The sequence below is a fragment of the Lutra lutra genome, chromosome 8 (genome assembly GCF_902655055.1).
Source record: "Lutra lutra chromosome 8, mLutLut1.2, whole genome shotgun sequence".
Taxonomy (NCBI): domain Eukaryota; kingdom Metazoa; phylum Chordata; class Mammalia; order Carnivora; family Mustelidae; genus Lutra; species Lutra lutra.
In genome coordinates this window covers 40,225,535-40,240,508 of record NC_062285.1, presented here as the reverse complement: position 1 = coordinate 40,240,508, position 14,974 = coordinate 40,225,535, and the positions used below count along the sequence as shown (strand labels likewise).

The 14,974-nt window shown below is 52.4% G+C and overlaps 1 protein-coding gene across 2 annotated transcripts in view; it reads right to left on the bottom strand.

Annotated features, from left to right (window-relative positions):
- Positions 1-14,497, bottom strand: part of CCND2 (cyclin D2) — a 30,494-nt gene extending 15,997 nt beyond the window's left edge. Inside the window, exons 1-3 of one of the 2 annotated variants that reach the window (XM_047739396.1) lie at positions 14,010-14,497; positions 11,971-12,186; positions 9,201-9,360 (exon numbers count right to left, since the gene is read on the bottom strand). In XM_047739396.1, the coding sequence (XP_047595352.1) occupies positions 9,201-9,360; positions 11,971-12,186; positions 14,010-14,204 (571 nt within the window). In that variant the 5' untranslated portion in view covers positions 14,205-14,497. The remainder of the gene's footprint in view (positions 1-9,200; positions 9,361-11,970; positions 12,187-14,009) is intronic. The other variant, XM_047739395.1, reaches the window with a different exon arrangement.
- Between the last annotated feature and the right edge of the window lie 477 nt (positions 14,498-14,974).

The window sequence follows — 14,974 nt, the reverse complement described above, 5'->3', positions numbered from 1 at the left end:
GAAGATACTCAGAAAGAGGATGGTGAGAGGTCAGCTGCACAGGTGATCCCTCACGAACAGACACGTCCTCTCCTGAGTCTTCCTTCCCAAGATACCCTTTATTTATTTGCCATCACTCTGGAAGGTCCCAAACCAAATGGGGAAATGGAGGCAGAGAAGCTGGAGAGCTTATCTGAGTACACACAGGGAATTATCAGAGAGGGGACTCAGGTCCCCACAACCCTGTCTGGGACAAGGGGCAGGAAGGTGAGTGAGATGCATTCCCCTCTGAGGGTCATGGCAGGAGCAGAGCAGGGAGGTCGGAGATGAATCTCTCCGGTGCCATATAAGTGAGACAGACCAAAGAATCTAGATGGTGGAAGGCAGGAAAAGTATACAAGCGAGTACAATTTTATGAAGACCAATAATCCTGATGTTACCTTGCCCTATTATTTTGTGGACAGTCAGCAAGGACTAATACGGCCCAAAACAAAAGATGACTTTATTTAAACAAACAAATGAAAAAAAAAGGAAGTGAGAGAGGCAGTAATGGAGGGGATGAGGGCCAAGTTTCACACAATCCCCAACTTCTAGACCCAATGCCAAGGGCCCTTAGAACACGAGGAGAGAAAGCAGGTACCCAGTATGCACCACTGCACCCTAATCAGATGGGTGACTTGGTTTAGATTTTATGGCTCTTGGGCCCAAAGTTCCCATTTTCTGGCTGGAAAAAAAAAGAGTAGTTCACTAAAGAGAAGTACAAAATGAGGATAAATTTAAGGAGCTCAAACCCTCATCCATTTTCATTTCTCCAAAAGCAAACAGAGGGGATTTTCCTATGCTTGGCTCAGCTTGGGAGACCAAACACCTCCCGTTCCTCTGAGCGCTCCTGCAAAGAAGCCAGGTGACCAAGATCACCTACTTCCCAGTTACCAGGAGGAGAGGACAACACCCCACCTGAGTGCTGTGACTGCTTCTAAGAGCTGCTAATGACCCACGGGCACAGTCCCCTCCGTAACCCACGAATGCACCACATAAGCTGCACACAATTACCCTCACGTGGGGGAGGAGAAGGGGCGGACTTCTGAGGGCTGGAAGGGCCCTTACCTGGGCCTTGTGCTCATATGGGAAGGACGCTACCCTGTCACTGTCTCTGGTCAGTCCTGGAGTGGAGCAAATCCTCCAGTGTGCTACCTCGGCTTCTAGCATTACCCCAGAGTTCACTGCCTCTAGCTGTGCAAGGGGGCAGGCAAGAGGGAGACACAGAAGGGGGACATGGGTCACACTTCCAATTACAGCATCACCACTAGGCTGAACTATAAAAGGAGTGTACCCTAGTATTTCCCCTTCTTCCTGTGCCATGCCGTTAAACGACATATTCCATTAAAGCGCTTTAATGGTGACCCCATTGTCCAGCATCAAGTTGGTGGTGCTCTCAGCGACTCTGCTGATCCGCTGAACCGTACCCACACCTCCCATCTTGGCCGAATCCCACGAATAGAGCGAGCCCTGCCGTCTGTCCGTCTGTCTTTCTCCTTGGCTTTCTTTCCTTAGCCCACTCCCCATCTCTGCCTCTTGAGGGATGCGTATCACAGCGTTCTGCCCCACGCCTGCTGTCCACTAACTCCTCCCGTGCCTTCTCTATCCCCATGGTCGGTGCCAAAGGCGGCCTCCCTGCCTCCTGCTCTGCTGTAGGTCTCCTCCACATGGGCTCACAGGAGTGTTTCTCTGCCCAATAACCTCGTTAGCTTCCCCCTGTGACATTCACAATGCAGACGAGGCAGCCAGCCCATGGCCTTGGGCCCACGAAGGCCCTGGGTGGGAGCATCTGGCAGGGAACGACAGGAGGATATCCCTGGCCCTCCCTTTCCTCTGTCCCAGGCCTCCGACCAGGAAGCACACCTCACACATGCCTATCTTTTGTTGTCCAACTGCACAAAAAATTGACTCCTAATTTTAGCAAACTAATTAACTTCTGGAAGCCAGGGGGTATATCCAGGTGGTCCTTGGGTGCGGCAGGTGCTAAAGTTGCCAGGACTGGATCTCCCCCCGCCCTTCTCTCCCCACTTCGTGTTTTGCTTAGGAAAACGCTGAGGGGCCTCCTCCTGGGATTACTGTCCTCTGCCTTCCAGAAATGGGGAGCACTGTGTACGAGAAGCTAGCTGCCTCTGGGCAGTTCAGGCTGGGTAGTGCTCCCCCTGCCAGAGAAGAGCTACAGGAGCCGGGCAGCCACTGCGCTGCCCCTCTACCCCACGCAGTGGGAGCAAACCAGGGACTTTCTCAAGCTTCGTGAGCAGCTGCTAGGCTCTCCTCTGGGTAGGTCCAAAGGAGGGGACATTAGCACTACAAGCCGAGTCCAGACCGTGGGACCTTGGGTGAGTCATTGCCTCTTCCAGCCCCTGGCATTCCATTTGTCTAATAGAGGGTGGGGTTGGATCTGTGTTTTTCTAACTTCCAGCTGCAACTCACAGTTGGGTCATGAAACCCATTTGTGGGCTGTTTTTGTTGCTGTTTAACCGAACAGAACAGGATAGAAAGTATCAGGAAGTAATCATGTAGTAAGAGTAAATACTGTCTTGAGAAACTTTTGTAGCAGTTTGATGTCCATTTATGTATATCCTGAGTTGTGTTATAAAATGCCTTTCTTTCTTCATGGTTTAGGCCAATAAGTCGGAAGGCTATGAGCTGGCTAACCCCCCAGGTGCTTTCCAGCTCTATGTTGCTCGTCCTTAAGGATCTAGAATGAGAACCACTCCCAAGAAACGCAACAAGCATCAATAGAACAGAACATGGCTTCCACTGGCTGGGGAAGTCACAAGGCATTTCTCTCCAGAGAGCACTGCTAGTTCCACATGGCCTCAGGGGCTGCCCCAGGACCCTACTCAGGGACACCCCCCTCTGTCGGTAGGGGAAACAGCAGAGAGGAAAACACCCGAATAAAGTATCTGAAGGGTCGTGTCCTTGTACTAGCTCTAGTTACCTCACTTCTGCACTCACCCGTGGAAAGTTTCACCCAACCCACTCAGCCAGTCCTGGAAACTTTAAATTTTGGCTACATAACTGGACTGAAGAGGGTTCAAACTTATCCACTTGGCCAGGGGGAGTGGGCAGAAAGTTCAAACATCATGCACGCAAGCTATGACCAAGAAGACAACCTTCCAGAAATATATGAATAAAAATACACATGTGCACCTGCAGGTGACAGGAAGTAGGAGTCACAGAAAATGTATGTAAACGTATGGAAGAAACAGAAGTAATTGTGTAAAACTTCCTCCTAATACTATTTTATTTCAGCAAAAATAAAATACCAACTAATAATCTCTCAGAAATCTCTTACCTCTCTTGGTCAAAAATACCAACAGGCTATATCTTGGGGCAAAAAGCATATCCAGGGGTGAGGGTCTACTTCTACCCTCCGTTGCCCACCCGGAATGGTAAGAGGTGACTTCTGAGACCTTCCTTCCTCCGCAGCTGAGGACAAGGCAATTAACTGACCAGTGATCCATTCCTACAGAGTCATCACAAGTGCTCCTCCCCGTTCCTGGAAGCAAGGGTTAATCCCCACCCCCCACCCCAGATGTAAAAACGTAGTAACAGAACACAGCATACGGGGCATTCTAGATGGCGAGGTGCATACCGCATGGGTAGCTAGTAAAGAAACTTCTCAAAAGAAAGGGGGTGCTTAGGGGAACAGAAGATACTTACGAAGACTATCTGAGGACATGGGAAGAATTTGGGCCAAGCAGCTCTGAGAGCTGGAAGGTGGAGTATGGGGAGGCCGATGTCCTACCACCAGCCCGCTGAGTGAAGATGGGCAAGATACTTGACCTCTCTGAGCCTCCATCTTCTCACCAGCATATCAGGAGAATAACTGGACCCACCTCGTAGGGTTGTTCTGAGGATGGGACTAAAATAATCCATGCAAAAACACAGTGCCTGGCCCCTGGTAAGCAAGCAGTGTCCTACCACCACTATTCTGACCACGGGAACCTTCTCTGGGACTGTGAGGGGTAATCCCGACCACTGGGAGATGCGGTTCAGCATCAGCAGGCCTGAGGAGGAAGGGCCCTGTATCCCGGGGCTCCAGGCGGATGCTGACAGCAGCCCCACCGTGCCGAGACCGCCGGGAAGAATGAGGGCTCTGTGCTGCCTAGAGCATCTTTCACTATCACTTGTGTTCTGTCCCAGAAGTGACCTCATCGAGTCCCCGAAGCCTCGTGCTGGTTTGTCATAAGTGGGAGAAACCGACGGCCCCTATACAATAAATGGAAGACAGAAGTCGGCCACTCCCTTCCCAGTGTCCCCATATTCCCTCAGGTGTGGTTTGCCCAGAGCAAAGGAACAATGCCCACATACTAGAAGCCTCTGACATGACCTCCTCCCTCCTGGGGAGGTGGGGGAGGCAAGGGGCACACCTTAGGGGAATCCCAGCTCTGTTGGTTGCTTACTCATCCAAGTAGTAGTGGTGAAGTATTAATAAAAACCAACGTAAAACTCATCAGTTTCGAAACACTTCATTTTACAGGTGAAATCAATGAATTCTCTTTCTTTTTTGGGGGGAAGAGAGAGAGAGTGTGTGTGTGAGTACAAGTGCCTGGGGAGGGGTGGTGACTGGAGGGGGCAGAGACAGAGGGAGAGAGAGAATGTTAAGCAGACACCATTCCCAGCACGGAGCCTGACATAGGGCTCTGATCTCACAACCTTGCGATCATGACCAGAGCCACGATCAGAAGTCAGGTGCTTCACCAAATGAGCCACCCAGGCTCCCTGAATCTATGAATTCTTGACCCGTCTAATGCCTGACCCTGGGCCTGGGGTTAAGGCGAGGCTTTTGGGCTGTGAACCCAGTGCTCTTTATACCTTAACAGAATGTGAATAGCTCCTTAAGGCCACCTCCCACATCCCACGAAGGAAAACTGGGATATTTCCCTATCAGCAGTGCCAGAAAAGCTCCCCAAAGCGAGCCCTGGTCAGAGATAGATCCTAGCCGTGGCACCAGCAAGCTGTGTGACCTGCATAGCCCACTTAACTTCCCAAGACCGCCATAGGCACTCCCAGGGCCCCATTGGGCTCTGTAATCTGGAACAGAGCAGCGAGGGCTTCATAGTCAGACTTGGTATCTGCATGCCCTGGTAAGATTTCACTGAAGAAAGAGCTCTGAGCTAAACTGGGTTGAAATCACAGATTAGATGGCCCTGTCTGTAAGTTCAGCGCGGATTGTTTTGGCTATAGGAATGGAGACCTTGAAGTCCAAGAGTGACCTCTGTGCTTTGAATCACCACTAGGGGGCGAGAGAGATCTGCTCTGAGGCTGATGAGAACCGGGGAAGACCTAGTCTCCCATCTCCCCCATCTCTCCCCCACCTCCGACCTGCACCAAGGTGGAAGTTAAAAAAGACCAGGATCCCGGGTGCTCCTTGGCCCAGCGATGATGTGGGTGGCACACACCTCACCCACCATCCCCGGGATGCCTCGCCAAGGGGATGTCAATGTGGCACCTTGGTGGGAGGAGGGAGGGAGGGAAACGGCTGGAGAACAGCAAGCAGCCTCATTCATTTTACGGCCAGATGGGAACTGAGAGAACCCTGTCCCACTGCCTGCCCCATGGGGTGCACTTGCCGAAGAACAGCCACTTCCTCTCGTTTCCATGCCCTGTCAGCAGCAGAGAGGGTGCGGGGGCTCCGAGATGGGAAGGTGGTCTAAAGTCTCCCCAGTTGGCCACCACTAGGGCACACCTCCCTTTTTGGATAAGGGGCTGCATCACCTACCCTCTCCAGGTCCTGGCTATGATTATACCTCAGGATGGAAGGTCATGAATCTTCTTTAGGGAAAGCTAGGAAGACTGGAAACCCAAGGGGTATCATCATCACTAGGGCTCGGGTCTTGGCGTCAGGAGTCTTGGGCGGGACTCCTCACGTGCATGGAGCAAAGAGCTTAGCCCAGCACCTTGAGGTGCGGCCCGAGGCACAAAGAGAGACATGTGGGGTGCCCCGGGTCGGGAGGTTAAGCACCTCCACCCCACCTCCACACCAAGTTCAAACTCAAGGTCATCGGCTTTCTAGACTAACTGGAATCATCTATTGAGCATGATATCATGCATCAAGAATCTTCCAGTGCCAGAGTGCAATCCTGAGTCATCTTCTCTGGTCCTTCTTTCCTCATCTGCAGACCTGGGGGACTCTACCATCAGAGCTACAACCAGGGGGACACTAAGGCTCAGTTCTGCCTCCCCAGGATCAAAAGCTTCAGGAAAGGGGATGGATGCCAGGGGCTGGCAGTTAGGAAGGTCTGTTTCTCACCCCAGTGCCCCTGTGGACCATGACTGGCCCTGAGAGGGACACTGGGCAGCTGGAGGCACTCTGCCCTACCAGAAGCCATTTTGAGCTGAGGAGGGAGGGGGCAGGAGGGCGCCTCTCGGCCTGGCCACCATCTTACCCTCCAGCCTGTGAGGAAAACTGCAGCTTCACTCCCCTTCTCACAGCCCCTCTCTGCTCTCCTGCCCTCTCTCTCTTCCCCTTTCACATACACACATGCACTCCCCACACAGACGAGGGAACTGCCAGCTCTTTCACAACCAGCTTTCCCATCAACTAGCCACACAGCCTCAGGGCTGGCCATCATCTCCTCAGAACCCAATGTAGGCCTTGTAGGCCTGCAAACCCCGGCTCCAGCTGCCTCTTTGGCTTTGGGCTGTGAGGCACCTGGAGCAGACAGGATGGTCTCGGTGTCACACCTACCTTTGGTTCTCCATTACTTGCGCCCACTACTTGCCAGACGGTCTTAGGCAGTCAACCATTTGTCACCCCCGGCCCCCAAATACAGTATCTCCTCTAAGTGGGAGATGTTTCCTCCAAGAAAAGCAGCCCTTGGCTTTTATACTGTCGAGCCAATTGCTATAAAACTCCACACTGTGAGGTTGCCATGTAACCCGGTCCTTCATACAGACACAAGCACAGGTCAAGGAAGAAAAGCCTTGTGAGACAGACCCATCCTTCCCAGACTCAGGAAACTTCTGAGAACGCCCCTCTGTCTGACCAGTCCACACCTAAAACTTAGTACCTTAGTACCTAAGTCTTGTGGTTGTCATTCGGTTGGAGTTATTCCTTCTATCCTTCCTCACTTCCTGTCCAAGGTTAGCTCAAGTCTCCCAAAAGGCAGTCATTGTGTCTTTCCCTGCCACACTTCAGACCTCTGTCCTCAGGACCCGAGTTCCAGGCTCCTTACTCTGGCAAAAAAGTTGGCAGCCACCCCAAGGATCTAGGCAAGAGGCCAGAAGTGAGGGGGGCAGGATCCCAATTTTAGAGAATGAGCTTTTACAGAATCTGGAGATCTACCCATGCCTGGATAATTCTACCCATCATCTTTACCCCGAACAGAGATGAGAATAGAGGGATGGGTGGACAGACCCCAAAAGATCTGTCAGTCAAGAGACAAGGTCAAAGCAGAACTCTGGCTAACAGCTGGGCAATGGGGGAGCTTAAGGTCAAGGGGTCAGCTGTCCTAGGGCCACAGAAAAAAGGACGGGTTGACTCCTCCCCCACAGTGAATCATGACAATGGAGAGGAAGGGCCTGGGAGACAAAATGACAAGTCAATGAGGGACTGACCTCTAGGGCCCCAGGCCAGACAGCAGGAGAAGAGAGGAAGCAGAAGAATGGCTACTGTCCAGCGGGGCTCCAAAGAATGGCCCGTCAGGGCTGCGGGAAGGGCAGCTCACTCTCCCACAAAGGGGCACAGGGCACACGCACATGCCATGGAACCTATGAATGGGTCTGGATCAGGAAGGGCAAGACTGTGGAAAAAACCCATGCTCGGGCTTCCACTGTGGGTACCTGGGGACACTCCAGCCCACGAAGGCAGAGCAAGGGATCCTGCTGGACCTGGATGAAGTTCCGAGTAGGAGATAGGGGTGCTTTCACAAGGAGTGCCACCACACATTATCTACACATTCCTGGGCTCACAAAGCACCTCCTTGCACCGCGTCTCCTTCTGATTTTCCTTCTCCTAAATACCCTGAAAAGCCTGTACAGATCACGTACCCACAGATGTGTTTTGCAGATGGAAGCTGAGGTTCAGAGAGGTGAAGGGGCCTGTCCAAGGTCATCCAGTGAGAAGTAGCGAAGCCTGACCTTTTGACTGAGAACACAGCATGCACACTTTGGCCTACTGTGTGATCTGTCTGTACTAACTCATGAATACCATGTAACAAGGTATTGAAAGAAGTTAACTCCCTAACTCCCCCGCGAGTCCCAGCTATAAAATTCAACAACTCTTGGCAAACTGTGGCTGATCTCTCTGCGCCCCAGCCCTCCCCACTCACCCACCAACCTCCCACCCCGAAACCGAAGATCTGCCCAGACGGTCAGTTCTTGACCTAAAGTGTCTCTCCCCTGGAAGATTAAGTCCCACCATCTCTCTCATGGTCACTACCAGGAAAACAATGGTAGAAACTGGCCAAGGTTCAGTTTCATGAGACAGTGTCAAACCACTGCCTTTAGTTTATTAGGGGAAGTGCAAAGCAAATGGGCCAGTAAGAACTATGTATCAACTGTGGGATCAACAGGGTGGGTGGAAAGCTTTTAATATGAAAAAGCCAGTCGTGATTGCTACGTTAGAGCTTGCAACCAAAATAAAAACACCAGCACTTAAAGCGAGGGCGTCAGACCCTAGTGCTGAGAACCTGAGTCCCTGCTGAGAGCCAGCCGGGTTTACTCCCCCGGCCAGCAGAGGGAACAGCTACACATATGTGTCCTACAGTAAAAAGAACTCCTTTGGCCTCCCTTATCAGGGCAAGCTGCGTATTTATCTTGACAGTGTTCCTTTAACCTGTATTTGCCCCCAGCCCCCAAATTTCCTCTTGGGCTTATCTCCAAGCCATCCTTTTCCTCAAAAGATTAAAGATTTAAACACAACCAGAGACCAGTATATATAATCTTCAAAGAGCACTTTAGACATCATAAAGAATTATTTTTACAGGCCGTATTTTTTTTTCCCCTTACCACACCTGTCGTCGTAAACCAATTATGAGTTTAGCAAAGAAAAAAAGAATATACCAGCTCAGATAGTCGGGAAAACACAGCCCGTCTCCTAAGCCCCTCAGGCCCATACCAGGGAGTACCCCCATCCTCCCTACCTCCCTACCCCCTTGACCACCCCCCACAAGGGGCTCTTCAGCATGTGTCCGCCCCTCCCAAGGCCCCCTCCAGCTCCAGCCTGCTCCTACCAGTGGCACACAGAGCAATGAAGGTCTGCGCATGCTTGCGGATCAGAGACAACTTCTCACTCGGCTGGGGCAGCTTACGAAGGATGTGCTCGATGAAGTCGTGAGGGGTGACGGCGGCCAGGTTCCACTTCAATTTGCCCAGCACCACCAGCTCCCACTCCTGAGGAAGGGAGGGAGGAAGAAAAGAGTATAAAACCCAAAGGTGGACCTGGTGTCCTGTCTGGGACAGGGGTGGGCGTGGGTGGGGATCCAGATCGGTTTTAAGGATGCTCATGAGGACGCTGCTGGATGGGGAGGTGGGCCCATTTGTCAAGTGTCCCCCAAAGCTTGGTAGTTGTTGACCTTTCTTCTTAGGCTTCCAATGGGAGGCGGGACTGGCAATAGGGAGAACCCAGGTATCTATTGCTAAGACTGTTTTCTCCTATTTCTTATCCTCTTGGCTTCCCCACTCCCGCCAACCTTGACTTGCAGGCAGTGCTGATGCTTGCCCACCCAGAAAGCTGAACCTGCGAAAAGATACTGCTAAGGTCATTGTGGCCCTTAGATAGTCATTTGTTGTCTATGTCTCTACTGCTGGACTAATAGTTTTTTAAGTCCTCACAGGAAAATGATGTACACAGATAAAGGTCAAACTAAGGTTCCTGGGCCCAACTCCTGGGCAACCAATCAGCTGACTTGTAGCTGGTGCCAAAAAGTGCCCTTCTCTGCTTCAAAACTTTCCCCTCCACGCATAATGCGTAAGTCTTGGGGAAAAGACACCCAGCCACAGAGTGCCCTTTCACCTAAAATGTTTCATAGGCCTTTGTCATCATGACTGAAGGACCCACTGGACGGGCATTAGTAACCCCACGATGCAGCAGGAGGTGATTGGGGCAAAGTGAAAGTGCTTATGCACGGGCCACAGAATCCCTCCATTCAATGCCAAGGGGGAACAATGCAACCCCGACTCTCACGGGCAGCCCACCTGGTGAAAAACTTCTTCTCTCCCTTATCGGGATACATTTGGGGACTTGTGCTGAAAGTAAAACAAGCCAAAAAGAAACCCTAAAAGTATGTGCCGTCAGAGGGAAAACGGGCCTATCCAATTAATTGCCTTCAGAAGAAAAAGAGGCGGAGACCACCCTGCTCCCTCATTTGCCCTAAACCCCCCCAGGCTCTCTTCCATTTGCTAAGCCAGGAACCAGAGCCCCAGCCCCCTCCTGAAGCACGAAGAGGCTGTGTGGTCTGGGGCGACTCCCTTCCCCTTGCTGGACCCCAGCTTCCTCCAGTGTAAACTAGGACTTCTCCGGATCCCAGCTTCTGGGATAAAGAGATAGGGAATGGAAAACACAGGCAGTGTTTTGTGAAGCAATATTCATTAGCTTGGCTGGTCCTGGAAAAAACTGGGGTGTCCTGAAGAACACCACTGTCCACCATCATGTTGAAATAAACAAACTAAATGGAAGATTCATTTTCCTGGTCTCCCATGAGAAAAACAAACTAGTAACGAATTCTAACAATTTCTTTACATGCTTTTAAGTCTACCTTGGCTTTTTACAGAGGGTTGGGGTGTGGGGGCGGGGGAGGGGGAGACAAAATTACTAAACAGCCCGTGTCTTCTAAGATGGCTTGAAATTCCAGCCCTTTCTTCTCACAGGGGAATGTGAATCTAAAACACTCTTCTTGTACTATTATTAAAGGAAGCAGATCTCCCAGAAGAAAGCACCTTTCTGGGCCTCCCAGACCAAACCAGAAGCAGCTGAAATCTGGCAGCGGTTCAAAGGTGAAGTCATTCATGCCCCCTCTCTCGACATTCCCCGCAATTCCTCCCCCGTCCTTGCACATGTCTGACACTAGATGGCAGCACAGCCCCAGAAAGGGAGGCCTCTCACAAAGAGCTCAGTTCTACCAGCCTGTCCGAGCCCTGTGGACTTTGTGCAGGCCTCGCCAGTGAAGAGGGGGAGGGGCGGTCAGAGGGGTGCCCCCATTTGCGAACAGTGCAGAGAAAGGTGTGCAGACCAAGGAAGGTGGGCCTGGGAGCCACCCTACCGTTCCACACTGCTGCAACATGGATGCCTGGTGTGAAGCCGCAGGGAAAAAGATTGGGGTGGAAGAGGAGGGGTTTGCTGGCAGAAAACCAGAGTCAAGAGAAGACCCCTGTCATGGGACAGAGGTCACCGCCCCACTGGAGCTAGGAACCCAGGCCTCAGATTCCTCCAATAAAACACCAAATTTGGACTCGGGTCAAAAGTCAATGTGATGATATTTAGTGAACAGCTACTATGTACAGGTATCTTTTGGTATCTTGAGACTTCATAGGACCTTTGAACTCTGGATTCTTAGGCGACACATCACAAAACACTATCATGTGAAGACATTCCTACCATGTGAGAAGTCGAACTATTTCTCAGAATTCTGTGGTTGAAAATTTGGAATTTAATTAAAAGGTTATCACTATGTCCCAAGTCTCCCCTACGCGCGCGTGTGCACACACGCACACACGCAGGCATGAGCACACAACTGCAAATGAATTTCACCAACACAAATGTCTCGGGGGATCTTATTCATGGTTGTAACCGTAGTGCTTAGCACAGTGCCTGGAACACAGTAGGAACAAAAAAAAAATTCATATTAAAAGCGTTGTCTCCTAAAATGTGAAAATTCCAGCGGTGTGGTAATCTGGGATCCAAAGCATTTGTTTGGGGAGCAGTGAGTAGAAGCTTATCAGGCCTGGAGGGAGCAAAGATGGAAGGACGAAGAACAAGGGGGGAAGAAAGGAGAGGGTCATTACCAGCAGCTCCTGAGGCTTGATGGAGTTGTCAGTATAAATGCACAACTTCTCTGCCGTCAGAGGGATAGTCTCTTTGAGCTTGGAGGCCAGGAACATGCACACAGCCCCCAGGAGCTGCAGATGGGTCTTAGGAGTTGGGACCCCAGCCAAGAAGCGGTCCAGGTAATTCATGGCCAAAGGGAAGACCTCCTCTTCACACTTCTGTTCCTCGCAGACCTACAATGGAGCGGGGAAAGGGTTGAGGGGGGTGAAGGGAATAGTACCAGGAAAAGACCAAAAAAAAAAAAGAAAGAAAGAAAGAAAGAAAAGGCATAATCTATGGAAACAAGTAAAAATATTTAATTTTTGAGTGGGGAGGGGGAGGGGAGTAGAATATGTGATAAGAATAAAAACGAGGAAAACGGAGAAAATCTAAAGAGTCCATCCGCCCTGGGGTGTTCCCCAGGAACGTAAAAAAGGAGGTGAATGGAAGTTCCGAACCCGGGAGACAAACAAATGCGCAGTAGCCGCCCGGCTCGGCGACGCTCCCTTTGGCTACTGACTTCTTTGCTCACTCTAACTCACTCACACTCTCTTTTTTGGATTTCGTCATCTTTTCAAAAAATCAATAAAAATATTCTGAAAGCTCCGGGGGTCTTCTTCTTGGTCTCATTCGGACCCCCAGACCCTGCTCTATCATTCCCGACAATTGGAAAAAATGTCCGGGGGGGTCCTTGCGACCCAGACGCCGCTATTGGGGGGGTGGGTGGGGAGAGGTGGGGAAGAGAGGGGGAGGGAGGAGAGGAGGAAGAGCCGCAGCCTCGGCGGCTGGACTCGGAGCATGGGGAGACGGTTTCAAAAAATAATTAAAAATCGAGGAAATATCCTAGAAAAGCCGTTTTGGCGTGAAAACCCCAAAGAGGATCCAGGCTTCCCGAAACGGAGGTTTCGGGTGCCGGAAAGGTCTGTATCTCGACCCCTAGGGCTTTGGATCCCGAGGGGAAACTTGGAGGGGTGAGAGCCGCGGCGGGAGTGTCCGGCTGCGGCCCACAAGGGCAGAAACTGGGGACCGTGGTGCCGAGCTGGGGGAAAGCCGAGGAACGGGGAGCCGCCGGAGAGAGGCACGGGGGACTCTGACCTCTCCTTTAGGGGTGCCCCGACATCCCCCCCTACACACACCTCCTCCCCCCCCTTCCTACCCCACCCAAATCTCCGCACCGAGGAACCTGGAAAGCCAAACTGTAAGTAACCTTCGTGAGGTGGGGGTTGGGGGAGAGGGCACTATTACAAGTGGGGTGGCCGGGATAACGGGGTGCGGGGGGGGGAAGGCGGGCGACGTTTTCCAGCCTTTCCAACCGGAGTTTGCAAAGCAACATGGCGAAACCACGGCAGGTCCAGAGCTGTGCATACGTGGGCACACGGCTTGCTCGGCAAAGATTTGGAGCAAGGGTGAAGAAGTGGTTCTTTTGGGTTCCCCTAAAACACACGTTTCTTCATTGCGACTTCCGGGGCTCCTGAATTCTCCGTTTCTCTCCTCCTCCCTCCTCCCCTTCCCTCCCCCCCCTTAAGTGCCAACGCGGAGTCGCGACCACATGCGGGGACCTGAACCTAGGGCGAATTTGCTCTGGCCTTTGGGGGGCTGCTTTTTTTTTTTTTACGTTGGGGCCCCCGATTTCACACTCTTGCTCCCTTCTTCACTGCACCGAAAGCAGCCGCGGCTTCGCCAAAGACAGGTCGGGATGGGGGTGGGAAGAAGAGGCAGCCACATGCAGGCACACGCGCGCGGGATGCTCCCCCACCCCCGCCCCAGGACAGCCTCATTTCTCCCAGATTTTCCTCCCCCCTCCCTTTTCCCCCTCCCCTCCCCCAGTCAGTCTTGCATCCTGCAGGGAACAGAAACGAAGCCACGCGTCTCGCCAAAGGGCGCGGGGTAAACTCGCGCACAGGAGCGGACAGGCGAGCGCGGAGCCTGCCCTCTCCCAGTTTTAGGGTCCCTGCGGGGTGGGGGGGTGGGGCCGAGTATTCGTATGGGGACAGACAGAGTCTGTCTGCAGGCTTACCTCCAGCATCCAGGTGGCCACCATCCTGCGCATATAGGGCTGGATGTCCTTCTGCACGCATTTGAAGTAGGAGCACTGGGGAAGGTAGCGCTCCTCGATGGTGAGCAAGTTCTGCAAAACGCGGTCGTCGTATAGCAGGTTGGCGTCTGGCACGGCCCTGCGGACCGGGTCCACCTCGCAGCACAGCAGCTCCATGGCCAGCCGGGTGCCCGCTCGCTCCCCTGCTTTCTCCGGACTGGAAAAGTTGGGGGGTTTTGGGAGGGGGGAGGGGAGAGGGTTCCCCTTACCTCCTTCCTTTGGCTAAATAGGGGCTTTTCGAGAGAAAAGTTATGGGGCAGAGAGAGAGAGAGAGGCTGGGGAAGAAGAGAGGAAAGGGATGGGCGGTGGGAGAGGAGAGCCTCGGGGGCTGCTAACTCTGCCTGCCCTCCCCTTCAAACTTGTCTCGCTCTCCCCTGCTCGCTCTTCTCTGCTCTGCGAGGCAGTGACGCAAACTGGCTGGGCAGTTAGTTCTCCTCCCTCTCGCCTCGCTCCCCTCTCCGGTTCCTCCTCCCCTTCCCTCCCCTCCCGTCCCTCCCCTCCTCCTTTCAATCTCTCCCTCCCTCCCTCCTTTCCCCTCTTGTTATTAAGGAGAACAGCAGCTGGCCCGACCTAACTTCAAACGCGGTCCCCCGCCCCCCCACCCCTCTCCTTAGCTCTCCGAGGCCCTCTCCCTCTATCCAGCCCTGCATGCCAGGGGCCCCGATAGGGGAACCCACAAAAAAACACACCGATTTCTATTTATTCCCTCTAATTTCGCACATTCTGTGGGTGTATCGTGCCAAAATACGACCCTCCAACTTTGGCTTTCTCAAAATTGATCTTTCTACTCCTGCCCATGTATGTAGGATCCGAGAATGAGGGGTAGATCGCTTGAAGATGGGGTAGGCTCAGGCAATTTAGAAACAGACCCCTTACGTGAAGACTAA